Source organism: Akebia trifoliata, chromosome 5 (assembly GCF_017979445.1).
Source record: "Akebia trifoliata isolate Shusen 1 chromosome 5, ASM1797944v1, whole genome shotgun sequence".
Lineage (NCBI taxonomy): Eukaryota > Viridiplantae > Streptophyta > Magnoliopsida > Ranunculales > Lardizabalaceae > Akebia > Akebia trifoliata.
The window spans coordinates 1,538,464-1,565,984 of NC_141379.1; the positions used below are offsets into that span (position 1 = coordinate 1,538,464).

A 27,521-nucleotide genomic window follows, 5' to 3' on the forward strand; every position below is an offset into this window, starting at 1 on the left:
AAAACAAGGGTAATTTTGTCATTTAGTGTAAAATACAGAGACAACAAAACAAAATACCAGAAAACAACGATAAAAATCGGCGAGTAAAACAAAAAAGAGTAACTGAACGAGGCTTTTACTGTAGACTCAACCGTTTGACCGTCACTAGTTAGGTCGTCGAAGGTTAAATTTTTTTACCTAAGTTTGTTTAAATCGCTTTTTAAGCTTAAATCTTACCCAAAACAAAATAACTGAAGTTAGTTGCATATTTTAATATTAAATTAACTGAAAATTAACCTTAATTAGAGAGAGAAACTAGAAAGAGAAAAAAACAAACAAAAAGCTTAAAAGCGTGCAGACGAGGGAGACGGATTTCCAGTACATAAAGCAACAAACGACGAGAGGAGGGATCTGGTCAAACTTCATTTGACCAGATAAGGGTAAAACCGTAAATAAAAATGGTCTCTTATTATTGCTATATAAATTCGTTTCTTCATTTTAATTTTACTATAGGTAAGAGAGATAGAAAGAGAGAAACGAAGAAGAAATAGAGGGCTTTATTAGTGAACTCTAACACTTAGCTTTGAATGGAAGAGAAGATGAAGAGGCGGAGATATTTGGGGGGAGAAATGAAGATTATGGGAAGGAAAAAACCTAAATCAGATCTGGAGATCGCTAGAAAATCTGATTTTTTTGATGGATTACCAGACGATCTTGTTGTTTGCATCTTATGCAAACTAAGTTCCAGTGCTGGATGTCCTTCGGATTTCATCAATGTCCTGATAACGTAGGTTTAATTGCTCTTTTTTCTTTTTTTTCCTTTTTTTTTTTTCTTTCAGTTTTGGTTTCGATTCGTTCAATCTGTTGTTATTTACGGTTCTTTTGATTTTCGTTGAATTTGCTGTTTTATTTTATTTTTTATTTTTTTTATAAAGAAATTTAATAATTAGTTTGTGGATTTCGATTTCTCTCCTATTATTTTGTGATTTTTCTTGTTTCTTTAGAAAAGAGTTCACTTTCTTTAATGTTTAATTTTTTGTTCCTGAGATCAGTGTCTCAAGAACTCCCAAACTAGTTTTTTCGATCTCTCATTCATCCTGAAAAAAATGTTTTTTTTTTTTGGACATAAAAGAACTAACGATGGCTTGTTGATTATCTTCAAAACCAAAACAGATGTAAGAGATTCAACAGTTTAGGTCTCCACCCTCTTGTACTATCGAAAGCTTCACCAAAATCGTTCACCATGAAAGCCAAAAACTGGTCTGAAGCCGCTCATCGCTTCTTGAAACTCTGCGTAGAAGCCGGAAACAGCGAAGCCAGTTATACTCTTGGCATGGTCCGTCTCTCTCTTTTTCTCAAATTAAAACTAAAATAATAATCTTTCAATCGACTCACAAGTTTCCTTTGTTATCGGAGCAGATTCGATTCTACTGTTTACAAAATAGAGGGAGCGGCGCATCTCTAATGGCTAAAGCCGCAATCAGATCCCATGCTTCTGCTCTCTACTCGCTAGCCGTGATCCAGTTCAACGGCAGTGGTGGCTCAAAGAACGATAAAGACCTTCGAGCCGGCGTGGCTCTCTGTGCTCGAGCCGCCTTCCTAGGCCACGTCGACGCACTCCGCGAACTAGGGCATTGTCTACAAGACGGTTATGGAGTCCGCCAAAACATCGCCGAGGGACGCAAATTTCTCGTCCAAGCCAACGCTCGAGAACTAGCCTCCGTCCTCTCCGCTGCGTCATCGTCTCCTTCGTCTTGCCCTTGGCTAACGTGTCATCCTAACCACAACCACATATTAGGTTCGGGTTGTCCGTTACTGAGTGATTTCGGTTGTAACGTACCGGCACAAGAGGCACACCCTGCGAGCAAGTTTTTGGCTGAGTGGTTCAATTTGAAAGGTGATGTGGCGGGTCAGGGATTGAGGTTGTGCTCGCACGCTGGATGCGGTAGACCCGAGACGAGACGTCACGAGTTTCGTAGGTGCTCCGTTTGTGGCGCTGTAAACTACTGTTCTCGAGCGTGTCAAGCGTTAGATTGGAAGTTGCGCCATAAAGTGGACTGCGCACCCATAGAACGATGGATGGACGAAGAAGGAGACGGTGACGGTGATGTCGACAGAGAGATGGTTGGGGTTGAAGAGGACGAAGAGGCTATCGTTCAAAGTTAACGGTAACGGTGATGGAAAAGATAGAACCGAAATAGAATTTTCTTTTTCTATTTTTTTTTTTTTTTTTAATTTATTTATGGCGTAATGTGGTAGTTGGAGGGTTTTATGAATTTTTTTTTTTTTTAATTTTCTTGGGGAGGAGAAGGTATTTTGGAGGTTACGAAGGGGACCTTTTCTGTATCATATAACAATATGGGCAAGATTTATTCCTTAAGAAAAAGTTTTATTTACTTTTTTCTTCTTTTTAAAACTTTGTTTCTTGCACCTTGTATAAAAAGTTGGAAATTTTCTCTAGGGAAGAAAACAAATTCTTTGCAAATATGAATGATCTACTACACAAAATGCGAGGCGTTGTTTATTTCCTAATTACTCATTTTTTCTTGGGAAGGGAGAAGCGTGTTATGTTTTGTTTTCTGGGAAGTAATAAAATGTCTTAAATGAAGGGAAGAATCTTTAAATCAAATCGAGTCTAATTTTAATGGGATGAGGCTAATACAAAATTTTGGAGGAATCATATTCGTTTCATGACGTCTTTGCTTTTTAATTAATGTAGAAATAGAAATACCTCCTTGGAGGGTATTACTGAAAAATTACCTCGGGATAACTGAGTTGGTAAGAAGAGATTGGGTGTGTTCCTCTCAGGTCATGACATCAAATCTCTATGTGTCCTTCCATTGAAATGTCATCATTTATCCATCCTAACACGTGATAGGTTGGATGGAGTGACAGGTAGATTAATCTCACCAAAAGGTTGGGGTTACAATAAAATAAAATTTGTGGATGAAATATTGGGATGATTGATCAATCTTTAGCTTACTACTTGTTAATGAGAGAAGCTAGTGAAAAATAATATTATTATAATAAGAGATTTTAATTCTGATGGACATTTTGTTTTCAATTGGACCGATGGTATAATATTTTTTAATCTTGGTAATCGGACTCAAAATAATATGTTGATGTGGCAATGGCACAAAATGGTGGATCTGTTTTCCTTGTGTATCAGACCACTTACGTTTCTTCGAGTCATTATTTTATCATTAGTCTTTTTTTTAATATAATTTTTTTGATTCGTGATAAATTGATAAACTGGTGCTCTAAAACACGCTCTTTGTATGCATAGAACCATAGATCTTTTTGTTCTGAGTACACAAGGAAAAGATCTACACGAGCATACAAAGAACGTCAGTTTATTATTAGTCTTTTATTTTATTTTTTAAATTCAAATTCCAAACTAGAAAAGAATGCTACAATGTTAGAAATTCTCAACTTAACACGCCCCCTCACTTCATCTACCGAAATGACCGGGCAGATCTCATGTATTCTAGCATTCAACCTGATCTACGACCACCCTTAGGCTATACAGCAAGCCCTATTAGATTAGAGTAGTAGAGATGAAAGACCACCCTTTTCCTACTTGTTAGAAGAATTTATTATAATTAAAAAAAAAATGATACGGTTTTCACAACTTTGATGGAGAATATATAAATAATAGTATTTTTGATTTAAGGCCTTCTCTCTCCCCCATTTGATCCATTATTGATCTTGTGCAAGTAGAATTACACTTCAATTTTGCGTGTGTGTCTGTCTGTCTATTTGTGTGTGGACTTACAAAAAGCAATAGAATCGCATGGGGGGGTGGGAGGGGATAATGCAAGTGGGATGGTGGACACGGGACCATATACAAGACGATTCGTGAGCTGACTTTTGCCCGATTGAGTATCTTTCATTTGAGCTTTTTGATATTTTATAATAAAAATTAATCTTCATTTTCATCAGTAAAAGATTTAAACTAAATTGAGTTTCCCACAGACTCGGTGCATTGTCTAGGACTTGGCCAAGTTGATGAATTCATTCCAGTAAAGTTTGGAAATTTTGCTCAATCGAGTTAGGGGATGAGTCACCTCGAAATTGGATCTAGTCTAAGTCACTCATCCAAGTTTGAGTCGACTCAAGAACTTGTAAAAGTATGGGAAGAACATCAAAATATATTGCAGATGAAAGTAAGTAGTAGGCATCTTCAATGTCTCCAAAACCCTACTCCTCATGAGAAGATTTTTGTAGAGAAAAATCCTATAATTCTGGCTAATCTCTCCCCCATTATATTTGAAAGAAAATCTTTTCTACTTATTACCTCTAATGAGAAATCTCCAATCATAAAACCCAGACTACTTAGTAATATTAGTGGTATAGCCACATTAGAGGAAAAAGAGGAGGGAGGGGAATGAAGAAGATAGCTATGAACATAGATCCTACTCAATACCATTCAGAGTTCACACTGTCTAATATACAATAGCCACAGTCATGCACATCTTCAAATTGACATCCATCAGAAATCTCTCGTAAGACTTAAGAGATTGGTTCCACGTCTTCCTTCACAGCCTCCTCTTCTCTCTTCTTGAATGCCTTGGCTATCTTGCCGATTGGAATAAGAGGAAGATAGCTGAAGATGGTATAACCCTCACATGTCTTGCTTGCAACAACCTGGTTATACTTGTCCGACCACTGAGCTGCTGTGGGAACTACCGCGTCCACCACCATCTGGAAAGCTGGAATCTTATTGAGCTTGAACCAGGCCTTCACTGCTTTCTCCGACAAGTACTGTTCAGATTTCTTGACAGAATTGTGTGCTGCCACAGACACACCTCTAGTTCGAGCTTCATATACAAGAGCTTTGGTCAGCTGTGATGCCTTCTGCACCATCCAACATGCCGTGCTTGCAACCTGCTTTGCCAAAGGGGGAGCATGCTCATCTAACTTCTTTGTAGCTTCATCCACCTGCAATGGCCAAAACAGTTGGTGAGTTTACTGTTAATTTAAAGTTGCTTCCAATTATCTAGTTTCAAATCCATAACTAATCAAGAATGTGTGTGTGCATGAATTGGAATGCAAACCATAACATTCAAGTCAGGCTTGTACTAAACTAGTAGAAGTCTCATTGTTCCCCAATGATTGTAGTTCGGAAACCATACTACAATCAAATGAAATGACATGATCATAGCTTTTGGCTTTCCTAGAAAATTGGCTGTCTAGCTGTGCACACTACACTATCTAACTTAATTGAAGAGATTAGACAGTAAGGACACACACGATCCAAAAATGAACTATGAAGAAAATAGAGGTATGCAAAACATTTGAGTAAAAGAACCCACAAAGAAAGAAGAAGTCTCCCAGTAGTTGCCATACTGTAATAAAAAATAACTCCACCAAACAGGATAACAACATAACAATTTGAAATAAGTTTAGAACTACACTAACAGATCAAAGTGGAATAGAAGATGAGCAAAAGCACTTACTAACCATATTACTAAACATAATATTTTGACTTCCACAACGCCAGTCTCTAAATTTGATCATCAATTTCTCTTTGTAAATATTTCAATGGAAATCAGTACTAATTGCATAAAATATTTCTGGTGAACACTGAAATTAGGATGAAAGAATAAAAAAATTTAAGTATAGAAGTGTAATTAGTTGGGGATCTATAACATCTTATTTGAAGTATTCCAAGCATATGTACTTCTAAGATCCCATACAATCATCCATCATGTATTAATTAGCTGTATACATTAGTGATTTATTTATACACATTTAAAATAAAAATAAAATGTAATAATTAAACAAGTATTTTACATATTACTATGCGTCTAGTTTAAATATGAGATTATAATTACCTTTTAACTCAGGATTATAATTGTTTCTCATTGTCACAATTTAAATTTGCTCACCAAAGAGGCATTCCTCATTTGGTTATTTGGTGCAGACTCCATGAAGTATGCAGTTCGGTACCTAAACAACGAAGCCATCAAAGGCATCTTGGAAGCATGTGTTCTTATTGAGGTCAATTTCCTATGTGAGAAAGGCCTTCGCAAGCACTAAAGTATTCGTGGAAAGAAACCGATAAAACAGCAGATATTATAGCCAAAAATGGTGCGATTGCAGAGAGATTTTCTATTATTTTTTAGACCAAGTTAATATTCCTCATGACATTTCGTTAATTCTTGTGAAGGATTTGACTTGTAAGTATTCACGCAAGTTAATTGACAATTATGTTCAGATGAGTCTTAAACATCAACAATATATTGACTATCTCACAAATTTTATTTTTTTTTGAAAAGTATAATATATTGATCAGAAAAGTAATACAAGAAACAAAGAGGCCGAGGAAGCCTAAAATAAGAACAACAAAGAAAAGAAAAACAACATTAGTAATTACAAAATGAGTGCCATCTAAACACAAAATCGTCAAAAGTAGTCCCCGCGAACTCTATATTCTGCTTTGACCAAAGGTATAACGAACCCAAGATCTCCAAAAAACCTGCATGAAAGCTGCTACTCTTATTATTGAACACTATGTTGTTTCTTTCGTTCCAGATCCCCCAAGCGATAGCTGAGGGGAGCAAAGCCCAAAGGATCCTTTTTCTGGTATGGAAAACGTTACTAGTTCATTCTACTAACAACAAGGAGAACTTACGAGGAGGGACCCAATTAAAACCAAAGAGACCAAGGACATGCGACCAAATATTATAAGAAAATGAACAATGGATCAACATATGATCGACAGATTCCCCATCATTCATACAAAGAGGGCAACAATTAGGAATGATCCAACCCCGCACAATCAAATTATCCAAAGTGAGGATCCTACCCAGATTAACCAACCAAACAAAAAAAGATACTTTAGAAGGAACTAACCTTGACCAAGTAATAGATCCCGCTAGGGAATTCTCGACACAGGAGGTAAGCCAATTATAGAAAGATCTGACGGAGAACCTTGAATCCTTAGCTCTTACCCATTCCCACTTGTCCTGTTCACTATCGTTGAGTTGAACCGTAAGCATAAGATCAAGGAAAGATGTCACCTCAGTTAGCTCCCAATCATTGAAATTTCTCCTGAACCCTAAATCCCAAGTAGGACCAGAGTCATTGCCAACCAAACACTACTGGATAAAGTGATTCTTAGTAATTGAACAAGCGTACAGAGACAGAAATTGGACTGCCAGAGGCAACGTGCCGCACCAACTATCCTCCCAGAATCTAATTCTATCCCCCAATCCCACTCTGAATCTAATCCCTCTCTCAAAATCCTCCATCCCTTTAAGAACCTCTCTCCAAACACTACACCCATAAGGATCTTTCGCCTCGCCACTACACCAACCTAACCCCCTTTCCCCGTACTTTGCCCTAATAACCTTCCTCCACAAACTATTCCTTTCTTCACCGAATCTCCAAAACCACTTTTTTTAAATTTCTACTAAAATATTATAATACAACTATCCAGGATTTCTAAGATATAAAATAATTCAAAATAAAATTGGACTTTAGTACATACTTCATATATGCATGAATTGTTATCATTAAAAAGGGATTTCTCAATAAAAGCATCACATTTTTCATTTTTTTTATTTTGTTATTTTTTTATTTTTTAGCTTTATATTGTTGTCAACGGGATGAATTTTTGCACGAAAATCCCACATTGTACCCATCCCAATCTTTTGTTACCCAAATTTGTAAACTAGGCTTACAACACTTACAAATTCTAATAAACTCCGATATACTAGCAGTTAACATAAACAATAACCAAAACTGATTCAACCCACAATGAACCAAACATAGAGTTAGGGTAACAGGTTGAGGCACAACGAAGGAAAAAAAAATCCAAAACTATAGAATCTTGCAGAATAAAAGACGGGAAAACTTCATCACAAGGTAGGTCAGATGCTATTGAACCAGAACCAAATTGACAAATAGATGCAAAGAATTTAAAGAAATTCCCCAAGAATTTTTTACTTCCTTAACAATGAAAGTAACATGTTATACAGTCCGTAAAGATGAATTTAAGAAAAAAAAACCCAATTACAGCAAGAATAAAGAAACTAAATTTCCAGAACAAAGGGTTTCGTTGTCCCAAGTTATTAAAGGGCCTCTTTTGATTCTCAATTCTGCAAAGAACAAGGATTTCAAGACTCCATTTAAATTTAAATTATAAAAACACGAAGAAAGAACTGCAAACTGACAATCACATCTTCGAACTAAAGATAGACAAAAAAGGGACCTTTCGATCGATCTCGCACCAGCACAAAAAAAAAAGATTCAGGAATCGCGATTCGAATGTAACGCAAAAAGTCTTACAAGAAATTGAGTCAGAATACCTTTGTATCTAAGAATACAAGGAGATCTTGAGGAACGCTTTTGAATTTCCCGTAAACAGGGCCGATAACAGTTGTTACAGTACCCTCCACGGTTCGAATTCCTGATTTCAAAGACCCAGAGTTCTGCTTCGCGTACTCATAAAGATTCGACAGGCAGATTAGGGTGTTAATGGTAGCAATCTTCACAAACTCTAGATGCTTCAGTTCTTTCTTTTTATTATCAGTTTCCATCTACATAAAAACCAAAAAAATCAAGAATTAATAAGAAACGAAAACAAAAACAAATTAAAAAATATCGAACTAAGAAAAATAAATAAATAAATAAAACCGGATCACCAACCGTGTTCGTCGCCATTTTAGTTCTCAAAGGGTCTTAAAAGCGTTTTTTTTTTCTTTTTTTCCTTCTCTTCTGCAACTCTCAAATGTCGAGGCTCTGTAGATCCAGCAAAAGGGTTTTTATAAGGTGCTAAAAAGTAGTTTTGATGTTGGTATGAAGGCGGTGTAAAATATGACCACCTGTCAATATCGTGGAGGTTAACACCGTATCGTTTGGATCAAGAGGTTACTAGAAGGTTTGGGAGATCGGCCAATCTAGCGCCTTTTTTGTCGAGTTGAGCTTTCTCAAAGGACACGTGGAGAGCCATTACACAACTTGGAAAATATCTGAATTTTGATTGGTGGTGAATGTAGGGTCCATTTTGTAAGGGAGCACCTTGATTTGGGTTGGTTTGGTTTGGTTTGAAGTCAAATTGGAATCGAACTATTATAGGTCAATTTCACTAAATAAGAATCATAACTGAACAAAATTCCATTCGAACCAGACTAAAGTCGATTTAGTTCAAGTCAGTTCAATGGGTTGTCAATATCATCTTTTATGGATAAACTAATGATTTTTTATGGATAGATTAGTAATTTATTATATGAAATTTTATGTTTATTTTTACATTAAAAAAATATTACTTACGCTTTATAGAATATTGACAACCCATAGAACTGAACCAAACCAACCCATAAAAAGCCATTAGTTTATCCATAAAAAGTCATTAGTTTATTGCTTAGGGGATCAGTTCTCGATTTGGTTTGGTTCTACACAAGCTTGATTCGAAAACCAAATCAAATTGATCGATTCTCCATTTTTGTAATCTAGAACCGAAATCGCAATTCGTTTCAAACCAAATCAAACCACTCTAAAGCTATCAGTTTGGTTTGATTCTCGGTTTGAATCGGACCAAGTTGCAGCCCTACCATTCAAACACCATGGAACAACAAAACACAAACACGGAACTAAGATTTGTTATTTCCAAAGTTATGTGCTAAGATAATGAACCAATGGCATGACGCCAGGTGTTTTAAGTGAGTAAAAGTGATTGGTCATTAAGAGAAAATTTTGGGAGCAGTTTAAGTACTTTATTTTATTTTAACTTTTCAGTACACATGGTGTTGTGCCATTAGCACACAACTTTCAAAATAGCAAATCTCTATTATTAGAATAAGGCTATGTTTGGATCAAGAGAACTGGAGAGAAGAGAAGAAAAAATAAATGAGTTTCTATCCATTTCTCTTGTTTGGATTGTTAAGTATGGGGGAGAAGAGGAGAGAAAAAAATATAAGTTTTCTTTCTCTCTAAAAGTAGAGAAAAGAGGAGGGAAATCCTTTTAAAATATTTTATAATCCCAACGCTGCCCATTAATCTCTTTTAAGATATTTTAAAATTTCAAAGTTGTCTCAAGTTCTCTCCTAACACTCCAAACATGATGGAGAGAAATTGAGTTCCTCTTCTCTCAATCCAAACATAGTGAGAGAAGAGACTCAATTTCTCTTCATCATGTTTGAATTGATAGGAGAGAACTTGAGATAATTTTGGAATTTTAAAATATCTTAAAAGAGATCTAGGGGCAAAGTTAGAAATATAAAATATTTTAAAAGGATGTCTCTCGATTTCTCTCCACTTTTAGAAAGAAAGAAAACTCTCATTTTTTTTCTCTCCTCTTACCTCCAATTCTTTTATTTTCTCTCCACACTAACAATCCAAACAAGAGAAATGGAGAGAAACTCATTTATTTTCTCTTCTCTTCTTTTCTCTCAATCCAAACATTGCCTTAGACATGTTTTCAATTTTTTTTTTTTTTTAAAACATCCACTTTTAGTGCTTAGAGGAGGTATGAGAGTCTTTTTTTTTTTGTGATTCTACTTTTTAAAAAAATCCACTTCTAATGTATGATTAGACACGTGTGGAGGGCATTTTCGATATTTAAATTATTTATTTATTTATTTGCTTGAAAACATCCATTTCAACCTGTGCTTTCGTAAACAGATACATAAAAATTTATTATCTTTTTCAAAAATTATTAAAAATCATTATTTAAATGAAAGCACGGGTTGAGGCTTGCTACAGTGACTCACTGTATGTGCATAGAATCACCCATTTTCTTCGAGAATATAAAATTCTATCTCAAGAAAAAGCATTTTTATACTCTGCGTTTTTTTTAGTTCGACTAACCTTACTAAGTTAGTAAGGATTTTACACCTTAATAAGATTACTTGGGCTCACTGTGTGGAATCAGAAAACATGATCTGATTCTTCAGGGTTGTAGAGGAGAAAATTATATGAACTTTGAAGAAAAAATTCAAAAACAAAGTTATTTTTCACCCTTGAATTTCAATTTTAAGTTTAAGAGTTTGGTGATAAGTTTAATAGTATGGTGAAAGTTCACTAACCATCTATTTTTAAAATCTTAGATCAAGCCCAAAATAAATTTTTTTTGAATTTTTTTTGTTTGTTTGGACTTGAGTTTTTCATCAAAACTCAAAGGATTTACAGGATTGTTGACATGGTAATCCATTTGAGCAAAACAACCCTTCGTAAGCCTTAAAATCTTACTAAGTTAGTAAGAAAAGTGTTTTGCATTTTTTTTCCCCTTCATAATATTTGGGACAGGCTTAAGTTGTGAAACATTCAAACTGATGTGAACCCATTTGGAATTACCTAAAAATCTTTGATTTTTTTCTTTCCAAATTCAATCAACTTCAACCTCTTAGATAAAATGATGAAGACATGAGGATATTGAGATCATTTTTTTTTTATATTAATTTATAAAAATAGATGAAAACGCATGTCATTAGTTTGTAAACATCAAGAAGGGTCATCGGTAATATAAAGAGAGAAGTGTTCCTCCACAATTTTGAAGCAAATAGGCACTAATCAGCCAAATAACGAGTGTTATGCAACGAATATATGGAAACGCAACTGAATCAACTAAGTTTAATGTTTTTTAAAGGGTATTTTCGGTATAAAAAATTCAAGTTCCCAAGTGTATTTGTTGCACTTTAACTTGTACCCTTAATTTATAGAGTAATGATTTAAACTGAATTCCATCCCCTCTCTTGTTCACTTAGATATGTCCAGGACTCCTGGTTTAATACGAGATCCTCACGTAAGAAGCTTATATGAAACCTGCATATATAGTAATTATTTCCCACACACCTATGTAAAGACATCTTGAAAAGATGTTTTTACTGCATTTTTAAAGAGAGAGATCTAAAGCCGCATTGTTTCTATCCCACTACCAACCTTTAAACCCGAGGTCGTAAGGTTTTTGCTCAAATAAAGGAACCTCTCAGCTTTTGTTTACAGTTCCATATATGTAATGAGTCAGACCTAACTTCCCCATGTAATGAAGACAATTATTATCCCCATTTATTCTGTTACAAACCAAAATCAGAAAATTTTACAAACCTAAGACGAGAGCATCTAAGTTCAAACTACGCAGCTTTGTTCTTATTTCATTTCTGATCTATTGATGCTACCTGAGATTTCTGGCGCTTCAAATATTGAAGAATGGGCTCCTTGACCTGTCAAAATGATAAAAAGGAGTGAAAAATCAGGTAGTTGTAATGAATTTTTGTATGGGTCCCACATGAACATCATCCAATTTTGATCATCTACCAAGAGAAGAGACTAATCATACCATGCTTGCTTTCCTGGATCGCTTGTCTTGAGTGGAGCGACTACAGATGATGGTATTATCACTCTCGTTACAGTGACTGATCCTCCCGTTGGCCTTGTTGTTCGCATTCTCCGGGGGTACAGCGCTCTCTCTTGAAGTCACAGGCTGCAAATTTAACAACCAAGTGTGTTTCTAATTAGACGACCATAAGTGACTCCCATTCGGTCATTCTTCTAGCTGAAGAATGAAAAAGACAACTAACCTCAGCCCTGCTAGTGGGTGTGTTCACCTGATCTCTAATATTTGTGGTAGTCTGCTCGCTCCGAATTGAGCCATTCTGCTGCATATCAGATCTTCCTTGCATGCGTGTTTGATCAGATCCAATCGAATGGAGCCCACCGCAAGTGGACATGTCCTTATGATTGCTCCCTAAGCATTTAAGTCTCAACTCTGAACATTAATCTTTAAAGAAAACTGAAAAACCACAAATTCCTAAATCTCTCATCTTATTTGGTTTTAAGGAAGTCTATACCATTAGATTTGTTATGCAATTCGTTTGTCTCCATTGCCTGGTGAAACTAAGAAAGGTTAGGAAGATATGCAGATATAAATAAATAAGCATATATTATGTCTTGGAATGTTCTTTATTTACCGAAGCTCTGTTGTCCAAGGCTTTCTTTACATCCAGTAGCTTTCTATTAGTTGATTCTGAGTGAATGACACGCTTGCCTGCAACCAAAAACAAATAAATAATGACATATTATATAATATATACTTGAGAAAACACTTGCCTCAAGCGTTTCAGTCATACCCGAGAAAATAGGTATTGATCCCTATAAAACAAGAACTAATCTCTAGGAGATCTGTTTTTTTTTTTTTTTTTTCCCTATTAAATGTATGTTAGAAAGGCTAATTTAGCAAATCACCAAGTCTTCGGTTGCTTGTGCTTTCTACAAATCCATCCCGCGCCATCTTATCGATCAGTTTTCGCACTGTTGTCTGGTTGGGCTCTCCGTCTAGCTTGGTCTGAAGCTTTGCTACTGTCACATAATCCATCGGAAGAGCATGATACAAAGCCTGCATTCAAATCACTATGATTAGAAACATGACACATAGTGCATCATTCCAGGACACGTGTCAAAGAATAAGTGGACACTTATGATCCTTTATGGTGGGTATGGATGAGATTGATTTGTAATATGCCAACTTTACCTGGGCTGATCAGTCATCGAATCTTACATGGCCATCACACATTGTAGAAATAAAACTCAAACTCACCTTCATATACATGTAATCTTCATCCCTACTCTTGAGAGCTTTACCGTTATTTGGGACTTCTTCTACATCCATCTCATCCTTCACGACACTATAGTCAGAGTCGGGTTTCTGAAGCATGGTGTTATTAGCAAAGATAAGATAAAGACATGTGAATAGGAATTAAGTTAACGAGAGTGAGAGGTAAAAGACAACAAACTTTTTGCTTGCTGATGGTGTAAGTGTCTCTTCCAGCTCTCAATAGAACCCCTTCTTTTACGAGTTTGTCCATGATTTCTGAAAAGAAAGCCAGCCAAATTGGAAAAATGCAGATGAGATTCGTGCTACAAGTGAGACGTATCAGTAGAATTAAATGTTAATTTTCTTCCCTTGTTGAAAGCCTTTAATATGGATTCCAGTTCTCCATTTACCTTCCGTCAAAGTCTGCAAAGCAAAAGATACTAGTAATTTGTTAAAAAACAAAAATAATAATTCTCTAAACCCAACAACATTTAGACTTGGAAAAAGTCCGGCTTCAGGCATTATTTCATCATGGGCTTACTGAAGACACGATAGGTGATTTGCAAGTCTTCAATGAACAATGATCGAATCCAATGTCTTAAAAGCACAAATGAGGCTATGAGTATCCACCAAAGAGTGAGACCTATTCATGGGTGAATACGCCCAAAAAAGTGATACATGGCATGAAAAGAAGACCGAACTCAGGCAGCTAAAAAACCTACAAGAAGAGGGTCTACTATTAATAAGACTCAAAGCCTGCAGTGAGGAAAAAATTCTCGGGAAATTTTTGCTTGGCGTCGATTTTACACTTTTTTAAAAATCCTAAAATAGTAGACTCTGTTTTTAAGGAAAAGTTTCTAAGCTTTCATACTAGGCCAAAGAGAGAATATAAAATGCAATACACTCAACAAGAAAAAGAAAACAGAATATGAGATTGAAGATCATTTTTACCACTGAGATGTCTGGGAAATTTGAAAGAACGTCAGTCAGTTCAACAGTGTCAATGTGGCGAGAATCAATCCAGCTTCTTACTCGAGCTAACTGGTGTTCATCCTCCTCCATATCCTGAGTATTATCTGTTACCAGCAGCACGAAATGAAAGTGATTGTTAACTTCTTGCTAGGAACCTTCCCTTCTTCAAAATTGATCAAGTAGACAACACATACAAAAAGAAATTTTGTTGTTCACAAAAATTTTCATTGGGTTTGGATGTTTGGTTGTTCAGAAAAATTTATGAATAAAATATATACCTTCGCCAACCATGCTATTATCTTCACAGGACCGCTCTTTGTCTGACATGAGAACTTATTATCTCCAGCTTCCAATGGAATTCTTTTTTTTTTTTTTGAAAAGGATCAGGTAAAAAAAATGGCTATCGAAAACAGATAGTAATTACCTACGGCCACAGGAGCCACGATGTATTGGTCTCCTTCTTGTGAATGGTTAACCTGAGATGCATTGAAAATTTCATCAAACGTCATTCTTAAAATGACAGTGACTTCATTTACACAGCCATATATCACAGGTGAGAGTTTCAAAGAAATGGACAGTATCCTTATTAAGAATATCAAATTGATTTTACCTCAGTATCAGAATCTGAAGAGTCATCCCCTTGTAGAGAATCCGCTCCCAAGCTCACCTCTTCGTCATCTTCAATGTTATCATTCTCATCCTCGCAAGGATCAAGAACACTCTTAACCTGCACAATGAAGATGTTAATCCACTAAAAAAGCATAATTAAAATTCTAACTCGTCCGTGTTGTCTAGTCCTTTGATTACCTTGAGAGCTAATACCAAATGCTTGCTGTTTACATTCCCAACCTCCATTTTAAGAGGATTTTTCTTCCATGGATTATTAGCTTCTTGTTCAGAGCAGCTTTTGAAGAATGGAGGCTCGTAATCAACTGGCTGCAAGGTCTTTCAAAATTAGTTATTCAAATAATTTATCTGCTAAAATGAAATGTTAAAATGCCTGTATGAACAATTAGCAACTTGAGAAATGATTGGGTTACAACAATGAACACTAAATCGGAGTTTCATACAAAGCACCATGACAAGACCCATAAGATCATTATGGTAAATGAATATCAGGACGAATTTGTGACATAACCATATACTGCATAAGAGCACAGAATACATCTCTACAACAATCAGCATTCCGAACTCAACCAATCAACCTGTCAAAGATTGCATCTTCCAGGAGACCCTACCCACCCGATCAATGACATTGTTTGGGAATGGTCAAACTTCTAAAAGGGTGGAGGGTCAAGGACACAAGCTTTCCATCTATTTGGTGGCCCATATAGAGTTTATAATTGTGCACAAGATGAATTATACGGTCATAAAAGTTAACTAAGAAATTATTGATCAAAAAAACGTTTACTAAGAAATTTAACAAAGCAAATATAAGAGGACATATGGTAAGATCATAAAGCAGCCTAATTAAACAGAACAGCTTGAAATATTTGTTATATAGTCATGAAAATTCACTAAGAAATTATAAACATTGCAAGAAAATAAAGCAGTCTGATTAAATAGAACAGTTTGCAAGGAAATTTCAGAAATGAAAATGTAAAGTACCGTCACGTCATCATAGTAGAAGAGCTTCATCAAAATAATCCGCTGAAAAACATGTTAAACAGTTTTATTCACCAGTACGGTTGGAGATTAAATTTCCATATTTGTTAGAAACATTGTAATATTAATGGATTATTTAACCTCTTCTGGCATTCGATCAAGAGTTCTCATCAACTGAACAAGTGTTCGGACCATTTTACAAGCAGAGCTCCTGCAAATTCACATTGTTTAAAACTAATCGGCAAAAAAAAATGCCTATTTGTAGGAAACAAATCACAAAAATTCAGAACATAATTGGATTTGGTCTGTATAATAAAAGGATATAGTGTACCTCATCTGATTCGGAGTAATATCTGTCACGGAATTTGACTTGAATGTTGCTCCTTGTTTTTTGTTTCCCATGCGATTGATGTTCATGGAAACCTCTTGGCTATCCAAATTTGAGTAACTGAAAGAAACTGCAAAAAATAAAAAATAATAAAGATCTCCATCCTTTTAGTGTATGTCTAGAAACAAGTCAGATCAAACATCAAAAATTTTCAGTCCAGCTTCCTTCCCTAAAGAGTTGCTCTGAACAGTATACCGGCAGACAGCAACACAACACTCATTTTAAACAAGATCACAGCAATGTTTACAAAAGCACCTTGGCAATAAGTTAATGTTGTGAAGGTCAATTTACTTGCATGAGAAAATGGGAGAAATGAGAACTTACAAGTATATTCCTCGATCATCGGCCCCTCTATTGTTTCACATATGCAGAACAAAAGTGTTCTCAGGTACTTTTTGTGCAAGGCGTCGTAAACGCCTGCAAGCCAAAGGGAAAAAAAAAGACTTAGTGGCTGAGATCTTCATATGAGATAATGATTTCATGATCAATCCATTGATCCAGATTATGCACCTTTCTCCATCCAATCAATCAGTCGGCGTGATTCAGCATCCATGGGCATAAGCTTTTTGATCTTCATCTCTATTAGAAGATCTCATTATTTGAGAAAAATTCGTTGCCGATTTCTGTTTTTCCAAAAGAAATTTAATAGAAATATGATAAGGACTAGCATACCTAAGGCAGGAACCGACTTATCATTGAAATATTTCTCCGGAAAAAGGCCCCTTATGTAGCTGATGTTGAATATCGCGATACGAAGCAGATTCCTCGTCTGTAAATGGGAAAAAAAATATCAAACATGATATCGATAAGAGTATATATCATCATCAACATCAATAACAGTAAATATACAAAACCAAAAGGATTTGAAAGAGCATCAAAAGGCTATTAACATTTATAATCCTAATACCTATTGAGATAATGATCTAATGAAGTAGTCATGACTTTGAATCTTTAAATCTGAGATGCATTTCCATGAAAGTTACAGTAAAATAGATAAGGATTCAAATATTATCGAACAGAGAAATAATTGCTAGATCTGGCGAAAGTTCTGATACACATGGAGTTCCATGAAAAATGCAGTAAAAATAGATGAGGATTCAATTATTATCGAACAGAGAACTATAATTGTTAGATCTGGTAAAAGTTCTGCTACACATGGAGTTCTTCCTCTGACTTTTCAGAAATTCCATCCAATAAGCGTAGATTAGCAACGTTTCATCAGAAAATTTCCATACACGAGCTCAGTAGTATAATTTTCACCAAAAATAGATCTAAAATGCTTCAACGTGTTTCAGAGATCTGGTATGAAAAAAGAATTCAGAAATGGATCAAATAACAAATGAATTCAGGTCGATCGGCATAAATTTAGTGAGAAAACAAGTTCATCTCTCAAATCTAACGATCATTCAATCAAAAAGAATCTAAATCTAAAAAAAATGTAATTCGAATCCATACCAGAAGCAGTGAATCTTGTTCGGTGATCTCAGCTTCTTTCTGTTTCTGTGCTACAACCTGCAAAACGAAGAAGATAACCAACATACAACAAGATGAAAAATAAGGAAAAAAAGAGATGATGAAGTAGTACGGAGATGAGCCATTGAAGGAGATTTTACAGCTCACCATTTTTTTTCTGGTTTTCGAAGGACAGAGAACTGGAGTTCAATCTCAAAACACTTCGTTGGAAGTTTTAAATCGAAAAATGCACGTAAGACTGTAGGAGAAAAGTGGCGGGAGGTGACCTTGGGCATTTTATAGCCTTGAAAACTAACTATGGTTGAGAAGCAACCGTGGTTGAAAAGCAACCGTCCGCTGTAACTAAAACCCTTTTATTTTAAGTGACTAAAATAGCCTTCTTATTTAATAATGAACGAGAATAAAAATGGAGATGTACAAGGGTGCTTTTGTCAATACGAAAAGATGTCCCCGTATTAAAGCTTGGTATCCGCAGTGGTACAAAACATGAAGTAAATTTTTGCAGGAAAGGCCAAAATTACAGGCCCAACCCAATCATTTTTTTTTTTAATATTTATGAAAATAATTATATATCTGGTTCGGTACTTATACATTTTATGAAAATGACCTTATTCGGTCACATTTTGCATTTTACCCTTTAGCCTCTGACGAATCTTAAATAAACGATCAGTTTTTACAAAACTATGAGAAAGCCAGAATTACCTTTAAGGTTTATGATTTTTATTTTTTTGAATTGAAAATAAGGATATAAATGTACATTCAGCTAAATGGATGCATTTTGGAAAAAAAATAAGCTCATTTTTATGGATTTGAGCTAAAAAAATGGGTAGTAAATTCGATTCAATGTTGTATGTAGATACCTGTTTTGACAAGAATAAATAAATGAGTCAATGATTTTCTTACGCCTGTCTCACACGCCCCTGACGTGGCATGGGACTAGAACCATTGATTTTCCCCCTCAAGATACACAATTGTATATCCCCATAAAAAAATGTGTGGTTGTGCATCATGAGAAAAAGAATCTATGGTTCTAGCACGTGTCATGTCAAGGGGTGTGTGTTAGAGGAGGGCTTCAGAAAATCATTATTCTAAATAAATATCAGAATATGTGACATGTGAGAATTTCACATATATTTCGAGGGCATTTCATAATTTCCAATATTAACTAATTAGAAACATAATAAAATAAATATTTTTATAATTTTAAAAAATTAAATTAAGGATTTCATTTTCCTACGACCAATTTTCTGAGGAGTTCATCTTCCTTGAATATGATTCTTCAGCGATCATACATCAGTTTATACATGTGTTTTCAATTGAATTTTCTTCTCAATAACGTTTAGATAAATTAGTTTGAGTTTTACATTTTTCTTCTTTGGTACTATAACATGGTTCGTGACAAACATTATGCTAGTTTCCCCACACAAATAGCGGATTCTCATTCTATAGAAAGTGTATTACAATTAGATATGAAAATGCTGAAGTAACATTGAAATCGACACCGTTTCACACATTGCTGATGTGGATGTGATTAAAACCATCACTACTTTTCATCAAGATACGAGTGAGAAGCATCTATGCTTCTGTGCACACCAATGTGTGAAAGGATGTCACTTTCAATGTTACTCCAGCACACAACTCTATTCGATAAGATAAAGAGGACGGATCACATTTAATCATGAAAGCCAGGACCATAGTCATTTTCTTTTATTGTTCTCTTATTTTGCAATGGTTCACTAACTACAGAAATCCCTTTTTCCTTTCTTTTAAACATTATTTGATTCTCTTTTTGGTTTTAAAGCAATTGTAATCAATATGGACGAATTGTACGACAAAATCTGACTCAAAATCTAAATCTAAAAAACCTATAAGCTTTATAAGATTGCTGTAAAAAGCATTTGTAAATTAACCCAATCTTAATTGGATTTCTTTGGATCAAGTTTTCTTACATGAGTTGAGCAACCCATGATTCTCAATTTTCAAACTCATTCGTATGCATTTTAAGTTTATGAGACCAAATTTTCTTTCTCTTCAAAAACTCAATAGAACTGATCTCCACCTCTTCTAATCAACCTGCATCTTCAAGTATACTAGCATGTGTTTCATAGACAGTTCCAATCAATCGGAATCTGTCAATCTCCTTTACTTTGACAGAGTTAAATTCTAGTATTATTGGGCCTAGAATCATTGCATTTAGCCCCAAGCAGATCCCTCCAGCAAAAAAGTAAAAAAGGCACCGAAGAAAAGTAGAAGCCTTGACAAAAAAACAGATCTACATGCAAACCAATGTACTCACTCAGCTTCTAAACATGAATTTAGTAAAGAAAATGTCAAAAATATTGCTTTTCATAAGTAATCAGTTATCGCTGAGATGGCACCACTACCTGAACTATTACTAAAATTGTACCTGTCATGAGAGAGAGAGAGAGAGAGAGAACTTTTTGCTGATAGATCTTGCTTGTTTAAGTCACCTCTGAGGATCAACAAATGATAAAAGTTTTTATCTTGGAGGTGGTGGTGGGACATGGGATTTCGCCATTCCCACCCATGCGATGATGCCAACTGCAAGGATTACCCATCCACATATGTCGTACTTGAGATCACTATTTTTCTTTTTCTTGGAATCCTGAAATTGAAGAATCGATATTCTCAAGTTAAAGGATGCTTTGCGTGACACTGAAACTTGGGTAAAATAGCATACGCGTAGCTCATATACCATAAACAATTTGAGTATAGGCAATAGAATGATATAAGTAAAATAGCACAAATGAAATACATTACCATATCCAGAGGCATTAGGGGGGAAAAATTCCCACTAACTAGTGATGATGTTTACTCTAAATAAAGGTTTAGGAACTAAGATGGAACTAGGCCTATCTGATTCATAGTCTTTTCAATAAATGAACTTTTTATTAAAGATAAAAACAAGAAATGGTCAAGATGACTACACCAAGACAAGAAGCAAAGACGAGAAGATACTATTACATGGAAATATTACAAACCCACTCCCACCTCGCCACTATAATTTTTTTTTTTTTTAAAGCCTTGGAAGGTACACTCATTGGACTAACCTTTAAAGGAGAAAAAATGTTATTCGATAGAAGCAGAAAATTTGAAATAACTATCAGAAGCAGTTTCCTAAAGGAAATGGAGGAAAACTGCCCCCGAAAGCAATGACATTTAGATTTCTAGAATATGCATTACGAATCAAAAAAGGGAGATTCTATAAGAGATATAGCTAAGTATAATGTATGTTATGATGCCTACGAGATCTCTGGTGCCCTCCCTTCTCTACCTCATTTAGGGACAGACACGGTCAAATTGGAACTATATCACATGGTTTATTTGACAAAGAACAACAATTTTCTGCTGATAGGTAGAGAGAGGAAATAAGGTTGTTGCATAGATGGAGATAATCCAGCTTACAATTGGGCACTTAGGGTATCAACTCCTAGTTCCCAGTATTTTTTTTTTTTTTTTTGATAGATTAGTTCCCAGTAATTTACCTTAGCATTTGAAGAAGAAGAAGAAAATCCTCCCCCTGTTGCCTGTTGGCCAAGCCCATGCTTATGGATCTCCATATGCAGTTCAGGAGCCTGAAAAAAATAGGTTAATAATCAATTCAAAAATGGAAGCTCTAAGATAAAAGTTTTCATCAAGCATCCACAAGAATATTGAATCAAGCAAAAAACAAAAGAATCAAACCCATTGATTCTAAACCCACTCGATCGACAGAGGGCATGCATAAGAATATTGAGTTAAGCAAAACGAAATAAGCAAACCCATTGGTTCTATAAAGAGAGAGAGAGAGAGAGGCAAAGAAAAAAAGAACCAGAACTAACAGATACACCCTTCAAAGAATTAGAGGATGGGACATGCACTGCAAGAAGAAAAATAAGGAAGACCAGCAAACAATTTCAAATAAATCCGATAAACTAGCATACTAGATGGTGGAGAACAGAGTCACAGATTTCTAGACATCTATCATTTCGACAAATTTAAACCAACCACAAACAACTACACAGGAGGACGCCTTGCTACCTTGGAAGGAAAATACAGTAGTGATATATTGTTCATGGTAAGCAACATCACTAAATCAGAAGAAGTGACGAGTTCATGGTTTTCAATATCACTAAATCAGATAGACACCAGCACATCAAATAATAAATCACCATTTAGATGCTTACAACTCTGCATCTTAGGGCTTCAGTGTGCTCCACCTATCTCTTTCTTAAGTACTGTTCCTATATGTCATCTTTCCATATAATACCTCTTTCTTAAGGCATGGAAGAAAAATTCCTTTGTTGTTAAATATGGTGTCAAACACATCAACCTCATCCACCTTAGAAGCCAACATGTCCAATTAATACATAGATGTCAAATGTGATTGCATATTCGATTTTTGGTTGGCCATTGGGCAAAACTACTTCTATAAAAAACCCATCCCCCCCCCCCCCCCCCCCCCCCCCCCACAAAACCAAAAAAAAATTCTACAACACCCTAACCTACTTCTACTCTCATTTAAGTTCACTTCTACAACTAAAAAGCAAAGGAAACATGTATCTGTAGATAACCATGGACATAAATCAGATATAAGTAATAGAGTAATTTATAGAGGTTAACCAGAAGGGAATAAAAAATCAGAGAGTTAAGAGTACCTTAGCAGTCACTTCCAAAGACTTGACATAAAGCTCATTGCCAGGATCCTACATATAAACATTGCTCTTAAGCTTCTGAAACTAACACACATGGAAATATTTGAGCATCTAACTGCATTAAGATTCAATGATAAAAGTTACCTCATCTACTGCTTGCTGAAAGTACTGCGAAGCCTTATCAAAATATGTCTTAGCTACATCGGACTCAGAAGTGAGAAATGCATGAGAAGTGTATGCATTTCCCATGCACCAAAGAGTGTCATGCTTTCTCGGATTGATTAACAATGCCTCCTCCAATTTCGAAATGGCATCTGTAAAAAATAAAGAATAAAAGCATTTTATTCCTTCTCCAATTTTTAAACTCTTTTTTTCGAGGGGGGGGGGGTGATAAGTAAAATACATTTGAGATCAATAAGATCTGGTCAAGATGACCAGTAGAGAAGAAATATAATAAAAGCCCCCAAAGAGCACCTCTATTCCAAAGGAATATCACACACTTGCTCCAATTTTTAAACTAATGTGAAGCTCATTTAAAGATTTCCCCCCAAACTAGAAATATTAGCTGCACTTGTGAACTGATACCTTTTATCATCTTCTTTGAATCGGGGATACTTTGGAATTGTGACAACTCAAGAAGCGCTCCTCCCCACCTCGTGAGATTCTGCGAATAGAAAAACAAGATGAACTTTAATATCTGGATATGAGAAAAATAAACTGATAATTGTAAAAATTGATGATATTTACCCCTAATTTGTAGTGGTTAATTAATGTTAATTTGGTTAATATGACCTAATTAGTTGAATTTTCTGTTTTGTACGTGTTGGAGGTTCAAAATGGGAGAAAAATGCTAAAAATGAAACTTTGGTGAATAAAATATGCAAAAGGGTGGAGGAGCAATTATAAGACAAGTTAAAGGAAGGGCTAAAGAAAGAATGAATGAAAAATTTACAAAAAAGTGAAAATCTTTACACATTTTCTTATGTAAAAACATCAAATTTTCTCCTATTTTTTCTTATTTTAAAAGATCTCATACATCTCCCCCGTATCTTTTTTTGTTTATGTTTCTCTCTCTTTCCTCCACATGTTTTTTTTTTTTTTTTTTTGATAAGTGTAAGATTGTATTAATAAAAGGAGGTTACAAAAGAGATAAACAAAAGAGCTAAGGTAGCTCCCAAGTGAAGACACAGAGGAAGAAAAAAACAAAGAAAAGCAAAAGAAAACCAGCAAGAACAACACTGCATATTACACATGAAATCCCATTTAAACACAATACCGTCATAGGAGACGCTTAAGAAGTCCTTGCTCAACTTCGACCAAAGTTAGATCAAGCCCAAAATTTCCATAAAAACGCCTTGAAGATTCATTTCCTTAACCTGGAACACTCTGTTATTTCTTAATATCCACATATTAAATTCTCTCCACCCATATCTCTCACCTTCTATTTTAATTTATTTCTATTTTTTTCTATTCCCTAACTATTATTTATATCTCTAGACTTTTCATTATTTTTCTTTTTCATGTCAATCTTCCTCTCTAATCTCTCCCTCTTTAATTTCTTTCAGTTTATTTTTCTAATTTTTTATTCAATAATTTTGTTGGACTCGTCTATGGAGAATGTTGGCTAAAATCCTAGCTAGGGCTAAGGGTGAACCTCGAAGATTGTAATTTTATTTCGATAAACAATGATGGATTAATGTTTATATTTTTTTGGATTAATTTAAGGTGAGTTAATTATTTTTGTTTAATTCTATATTTATAAATTCTTTTTGAGTTTTTATTTATGATCATCACATTGAATACTTAAAAATTTTCCTAGATTCATTATAGATGATTGTTACATTGAATGCTTAAAGAATCCATGTGGTATGTGAATGTGCTACACGTGGCAACCTTATATTTTCTAAAATATTTTATAAAATAAAGTTTTAGTTTAATTGTTATATCATCTGGTTAGGAAGAATCTTTATTAGAAACTAATTGAGAAAAAAGTTGAATGAATAAAATTTGATTTTTTTAGTGGATCCCTGATACCTTAGCTCTTTTTAAAAAAAATTAAATCTTTTAATTTTTGCTCCTACCGAAAGTGTGGAAAATCATCTTTTCATATTTTAAATCAAATCTTCTTTCACCTCTCATGTATTTTATTTCAATTTTTACCCAATCCCCGTGGATCAACTTCAGACTCCCAAGATTTTATTACTTCGCTACAACCCTACACTTGGGGTATTTAGCCTACACTATTTCAGTCTTAGCATAAACAAACTTAAAACATCTAACATCATTTCATCTTTCTTTTTTTCTTTGACATGACAGGGGGTCCCCACTATGGTTTTAAATCTCGTCTGAGATTGAGATGACTCGGGCGAGTCATCCCGGTCTCATTGGTGGTCAATACAAAAATCACGTGACACAAACATCACCGAATCTCGTTAGACAAAGATGATATCTTGGACAAGATAAGCGAGATATTTTCAATTTAATGAGTTAAAAAAAAAAAAAAAAAATTTAATCTCAATCAATGAGCAGATAATTGATTAGTTCATCAACATCATTGATGATTTGGATCACCTTATTCTCATGCAACATTGTTTTATGAAAAACACTTTCCTTACTAACATGGTAAGATTTTAGGCCTTAATAAGGGTCGTTTTGTTCAACTGGATTATTACATTAGCAATTCAACAACACAGCTCTCTAGATTTCATGGAAAAACTCATATCAAAAAAATATAAATAAATAAATAATTCTTTTGGACTTGATCCAAAGATTTGTAAATGGACGACTACTGAACTTCCACTTCGCTCCCAAATTTAAAATTAAAATTCAACGGTGAAAAACATTTTTTTTTCGAAGTTCATAGAATTTTGTCCTCTACAACCCTGAGGCATCAGATCATGTTTTTGGATGCCACAAAGTGAGCCCAAGGACCCTTAGTAAGGGTGAAATCCTTACCAGCTTAGTAAGGTTAGTTGGACTCTTGTTTATTCTTATGACTTGGCATCTCAATTTTTTGACCCATTTTTTAAATTGTTCACGTCAACCAATTGTGATTTTTCTCCTAAAAATAAATACATGAGTTCGAACTTAAATAAATAAATCTACATAAAATTTGATTTTGTGATCATGTCCAGTTTACAACTGAATAAAAAAAACATAATTAATTATTTTAATAAATATATATATATATATATGATGGTAAATACTGCAGCCTTGAACCTTATTGTTTTTTTTAATAATTTTTTAAGAGCAAAATCCTAGGTATCATTGACAACCGAGATGACTCGGTCTCGTCCATGAACGAGACGAGATGTCCAACCGAGAGATTTAAAACCATGGTCCCCACCCCCTTCGGAAGTGGGACTAATTCTTGTGGATATTCCCTGCCACGACAAACAGGCATATTGGGTAAACTTGCAGGTCGGGAGACTAAATCTCGCAACCCAAGGGAGCACACACACCCAGGTCATTGAACTACGGCTCCACCACTCAGTGATAATTATGCTCGTCATTTCTTTGAAAACCATTAAAACAGACATTTCCAATTCTGTTTTTTTTTTCCCCAGACCTAGGGGCTCTTGACAAATCATTTGATTCACTGATGCATCGTATAAAGGAAAAACATCTTGCCTCAGAATCTACTGTAGCAGAACTTATAATCATCAAGATTCACACTACTCCTATCTCGATGAGCATCCAATGTCTATAACATTTCTATGTATCCGCCTGGATGATACAATCGGGACACCTAAAGATACAATTGTGGTTGAAAACACGCAATTCGAGGATAAATACACCGCTGGAGCTGCGTATTCTCAAAGAAACACGAAACCCATAATTACGCCCAATCTGCGTAATTAGGGTTTTCAGTAATGGAGAAAATAAACACAGAGTTATCGATCATTTTCAGAGATGAATGAAGAAAAAAGTATATCGAATTTAACAGAAGATCAAGCAGATTGTGCACGAATATACCAACAGCAGAGATCATAAAAGTAAAACAGATCAAACAATGTTATAAAAATACCGTAAATTGACAAAAAATAATAAATAAACTGGATTATACGAACATCTGCATCGAGAGGACTACTGGCGTAAGCGGTCTCGGCAGTCTTTCGAGCGTGCTCAAAGAACAGGAGACGATCGATGTCGTTCTGAGGCAACTCCATCGCTGCGAAATGGTGAGTTTGATCGTAACTGTGCAGCTGTTGGAATCTTTAAAACTCGCTCACTCGCTTCGCTAGGGTTTGACAGAATGACTGCGATGACCTTTCAAGAAAATAAAAAGAAGACTCGTGTACACGACATCCTCTCTGGGCTTTGGTGAAATACTTGATATGCCCCCTGCGTTTTCATTAGGACCAAAATGTATTGGATGGGTTATGGTCCTTTGGATCCACAACCGATCCAATAATGTGTTCGAAATATATATAGGATTGGATTCGGTTGATTCAAGAAATGACACAAGATATTGACCGTTAAGACACAAAATCCAATGGTTAAATATTATTCTCAAAATAAGACTATGTTGATAATACTTTTGAAGTTTGGAAATTAGAAATCAGACTTCAGAAGTTTTATCTAACGTGCCTCATCGTTGGTTAAAAAATTTTTGGAATTTTAATTCAGAAATTTGAAATCTAAAATAAAAATAAACTTCTAAAGTTTTGATTTTAAAAGTGGATCACCTCCGTTTAAACTTCAAACGTGTTACCAATCACATACTAAATATCATCAGGAAATGTATTAAAATACACATAAAATCTCAATAGTTGGATTTTGTGTTTACATGATTATGATCGTGTATCCTTTATTGGGTCAATGGAACCCATCTAAGTTGAAATGGGTAGGATTTGGACTGATTCAAAAAATATTAAATCAAATCGGATAAAAAACAAGATGTATATTATCC

The 27,521-nt window shown here is 34.9% G+C and overlaps 4 protein-coding genes across 8 annotated transcripts; 1 reads left to right on the forward strand and 3 right to left on the reverse strand.

The window, feature by feature from the left end:
* The first annotated feature begins 477 nt into the window (after window positions 1-477).
* LOC147400855 (F-box protein At1g67340-like) lies at window positions 478-2,375 on the forward strand. Its single transcript, XM_086441894.1, has 3 exons — window positions 478-766; window positions 1,153-1,315; window positions 1,399-2,375. Exons 1-3 carry the CDS (start codon window positions 567-569, stop codon window positions 2,143-2,145), a joined length of 1,110 nt encoding a protein of 369 aa, XP_086298020.1. The 5' UTR covers window positions 478-566; the 3' UTR covers window positions 2,146-2,375.
* A 1,965-nt stretch (window positions 2,376-4,340) lies between these two features.
* On the reverse strand, window positions 4,341-8,790 carry LOC147400856 (Rubber elongation factor protein (REF)). Its single transcript, XM_086441895.1, has 3 exons — window positions 8,635-8,790; window positions 8,295-8,525; window positions 4,341-4,920 (listed from the first exon to the last, which is right to left on the reverse strand). The coding sequence occupies exons 1-3, from the start codon at window positions 8,647-8,649 to the stop codon at window positions 4,492-4,494; spliced, it is 675 nt and encodes a 224-aa protein (XP_086298021.1). The 5' UTR covers window positions 8,650-8,790; the 3' UTR covers window positions 4,341-4,491.
* A 3,089-nt stretch (window positions 8,791-11,879) lies between these two features.
* ASY1 (DNA-binding HORMA family protein) lies at window positions 11,880-20,038 on the reverse strand. 5 transcript variants are annotated; one of them, XM_086441902.1, is made up of 22 exons: window positions 18,102-20,038; window positions 17,937-17,993; window positions 17,154-17,250; window positions 16,992-17,060; window positions 16,806-16,898; window positions 16,425-16,551; window positions 16,235-16,304; window positions 16,097-16,138; window positions 15,296-15,424; window positions 15,099-15,215; window positions 14,913-14,964; window positions 14,767-14,808; window positions 14,468-14,592; window positions 13,927-13,939; window positions 13,716-13,792; window positions 13,520-13,627; window positions 13,168-13,318; window positions 12,894-12,970; window positions 12,774-12,810; window positions 12,504-12,670; window positions 12,263-12,406; window positions 11,880-12,146 (listed from the first exon to the last, which is right to left on the reverse strand). In XM_086441902.1, the coding sequence occupies exons 1-22, from the start codon at window positions 18,102-18,104 to the stop codon at window positions 12,078-12,080; spliced, it is 1,866 nt and encodes a 621-aa protein (XP_086298028.1). In that variant the 5' UTR covers window positions 18,105-20,038; the 3' UTR covers window positions 11,880-12,077. The 5 variants fall into 5 exon arrangements, with proteins under 5 accessions (XP_086298028.1, XP_086298023.1, XP_086298022.1 ...); XM_086441897.1 differs by having other exon boundaries at window positions 12,531-12,670; window positions 17,937-20,038; XM_086441896.1 differs by having other exon boundaries at window positions 17,937-20,038.
* Window positions 20,039-20,186: 148 nt separating this feature from the next.
* TOM20-2 (translocase outer membrane 20-2) lies at window positions 20,187-26,943 on the reverse strand. Its single transcript, XM_086441903.1, has 6 exons — window positions 26,680-26,943; window positions 23,195-23,273; window positions 22,754-22,923; window positions 22,613-22,660; window positions 21,461-21,550; window positions 20,187-20,580 (listed from the first exon to the last, which is right to left on the reverse strand). Exons 1-6 carry the CDS (start codon window positions 26,776-26,778, stop codon window positions 20,455-20,457), a joined length of 612 nt encoding a protein of 203 aa, XP_086298029.1. The 5' UTR covers window positions 26,779-26,943; the 3' UTR covers window positions 20,187-20,454.
* Window positions 26,944-27,521: the final 578 nt, after the last annotated feature.

Excerpts from the sequence above, each read along its gene's own strand:
- TOM20-2 (XM_086441903.1), bottom strand. The coding sequence starts at position 26,778 with ATGGAGTTGCCTCAGAACGACATCGATCGTCTCCTGTTCTTTGAGCAC. Across the intron at positions 22,661-22,753 it reads TTCAGCAAGCAGTAGATGAG|GATCCTGGCAATGAGCTTTA; the intron begins GTAACTTTTATC and ends GTTTATATGTAG. Across the intron at positions 20,581-21,460 it reads CTTCTTCTTCAAATGCTAAG|GATTCCAAGAAAAAGAAAAA; the intron begins GTAAATTACTGG and ends CTTCAATTTCAG.
- ASY1 (XM_086441896.1), bottom strand. The coding sequence starts at position 18,104 with ATGGTGAGCTGTAAAATCTCCTTCAATGGCTCATCTCCGTACTACTTC. Across the intron at positions 17,061-17,153 it reads TAAGTCGGTTCCTGCCTTAG|AGATGAAGATCAAAAAGCTT; the intron begins GTATGCTAGTCC and ends ATCTTCTAATAG. Across the intron at positions 12,811-12,893 it reads CCTTGGACAACAGAGCTTCG|GCAATGGAGACAAACGAATT; the intron begins GTAAATAAAGAA and ends TAGTTTCACCAG.
- LOC147400856 (XM_086441895.1), bottom strand. Across the intron at positions 4,921-8,294 it reads TTGTATTCTTAGATACAAAG|GTGGATGAAGCTACAAAGAA; the intron begins GTATTCTGACTC and ends TGGCCATTGCAG.
- LOC147400855 (XM_086441894.1), top strand. The coding sequence starts at position 567 with ATGGAAGAGAAGATGAAGAGGCGGAGATATTTGGGGGGAGAAATGAAG. Across the intron at positions 767-1,152 it reads TTCATCAATGTCCTGATAAC|ATGTAAGAGATTCAACAGTT; the intron begins GTAGGTTTAATT and ends AAACCAAAACAG. Across the intron at positions 1,316-1,398 it reads CCAGTTATACTCTTGGCATG|ATTCGATTCTACTGTTTACA; the intron begins GTCCGTCTCTCT and ends TTATCGGAGCAG.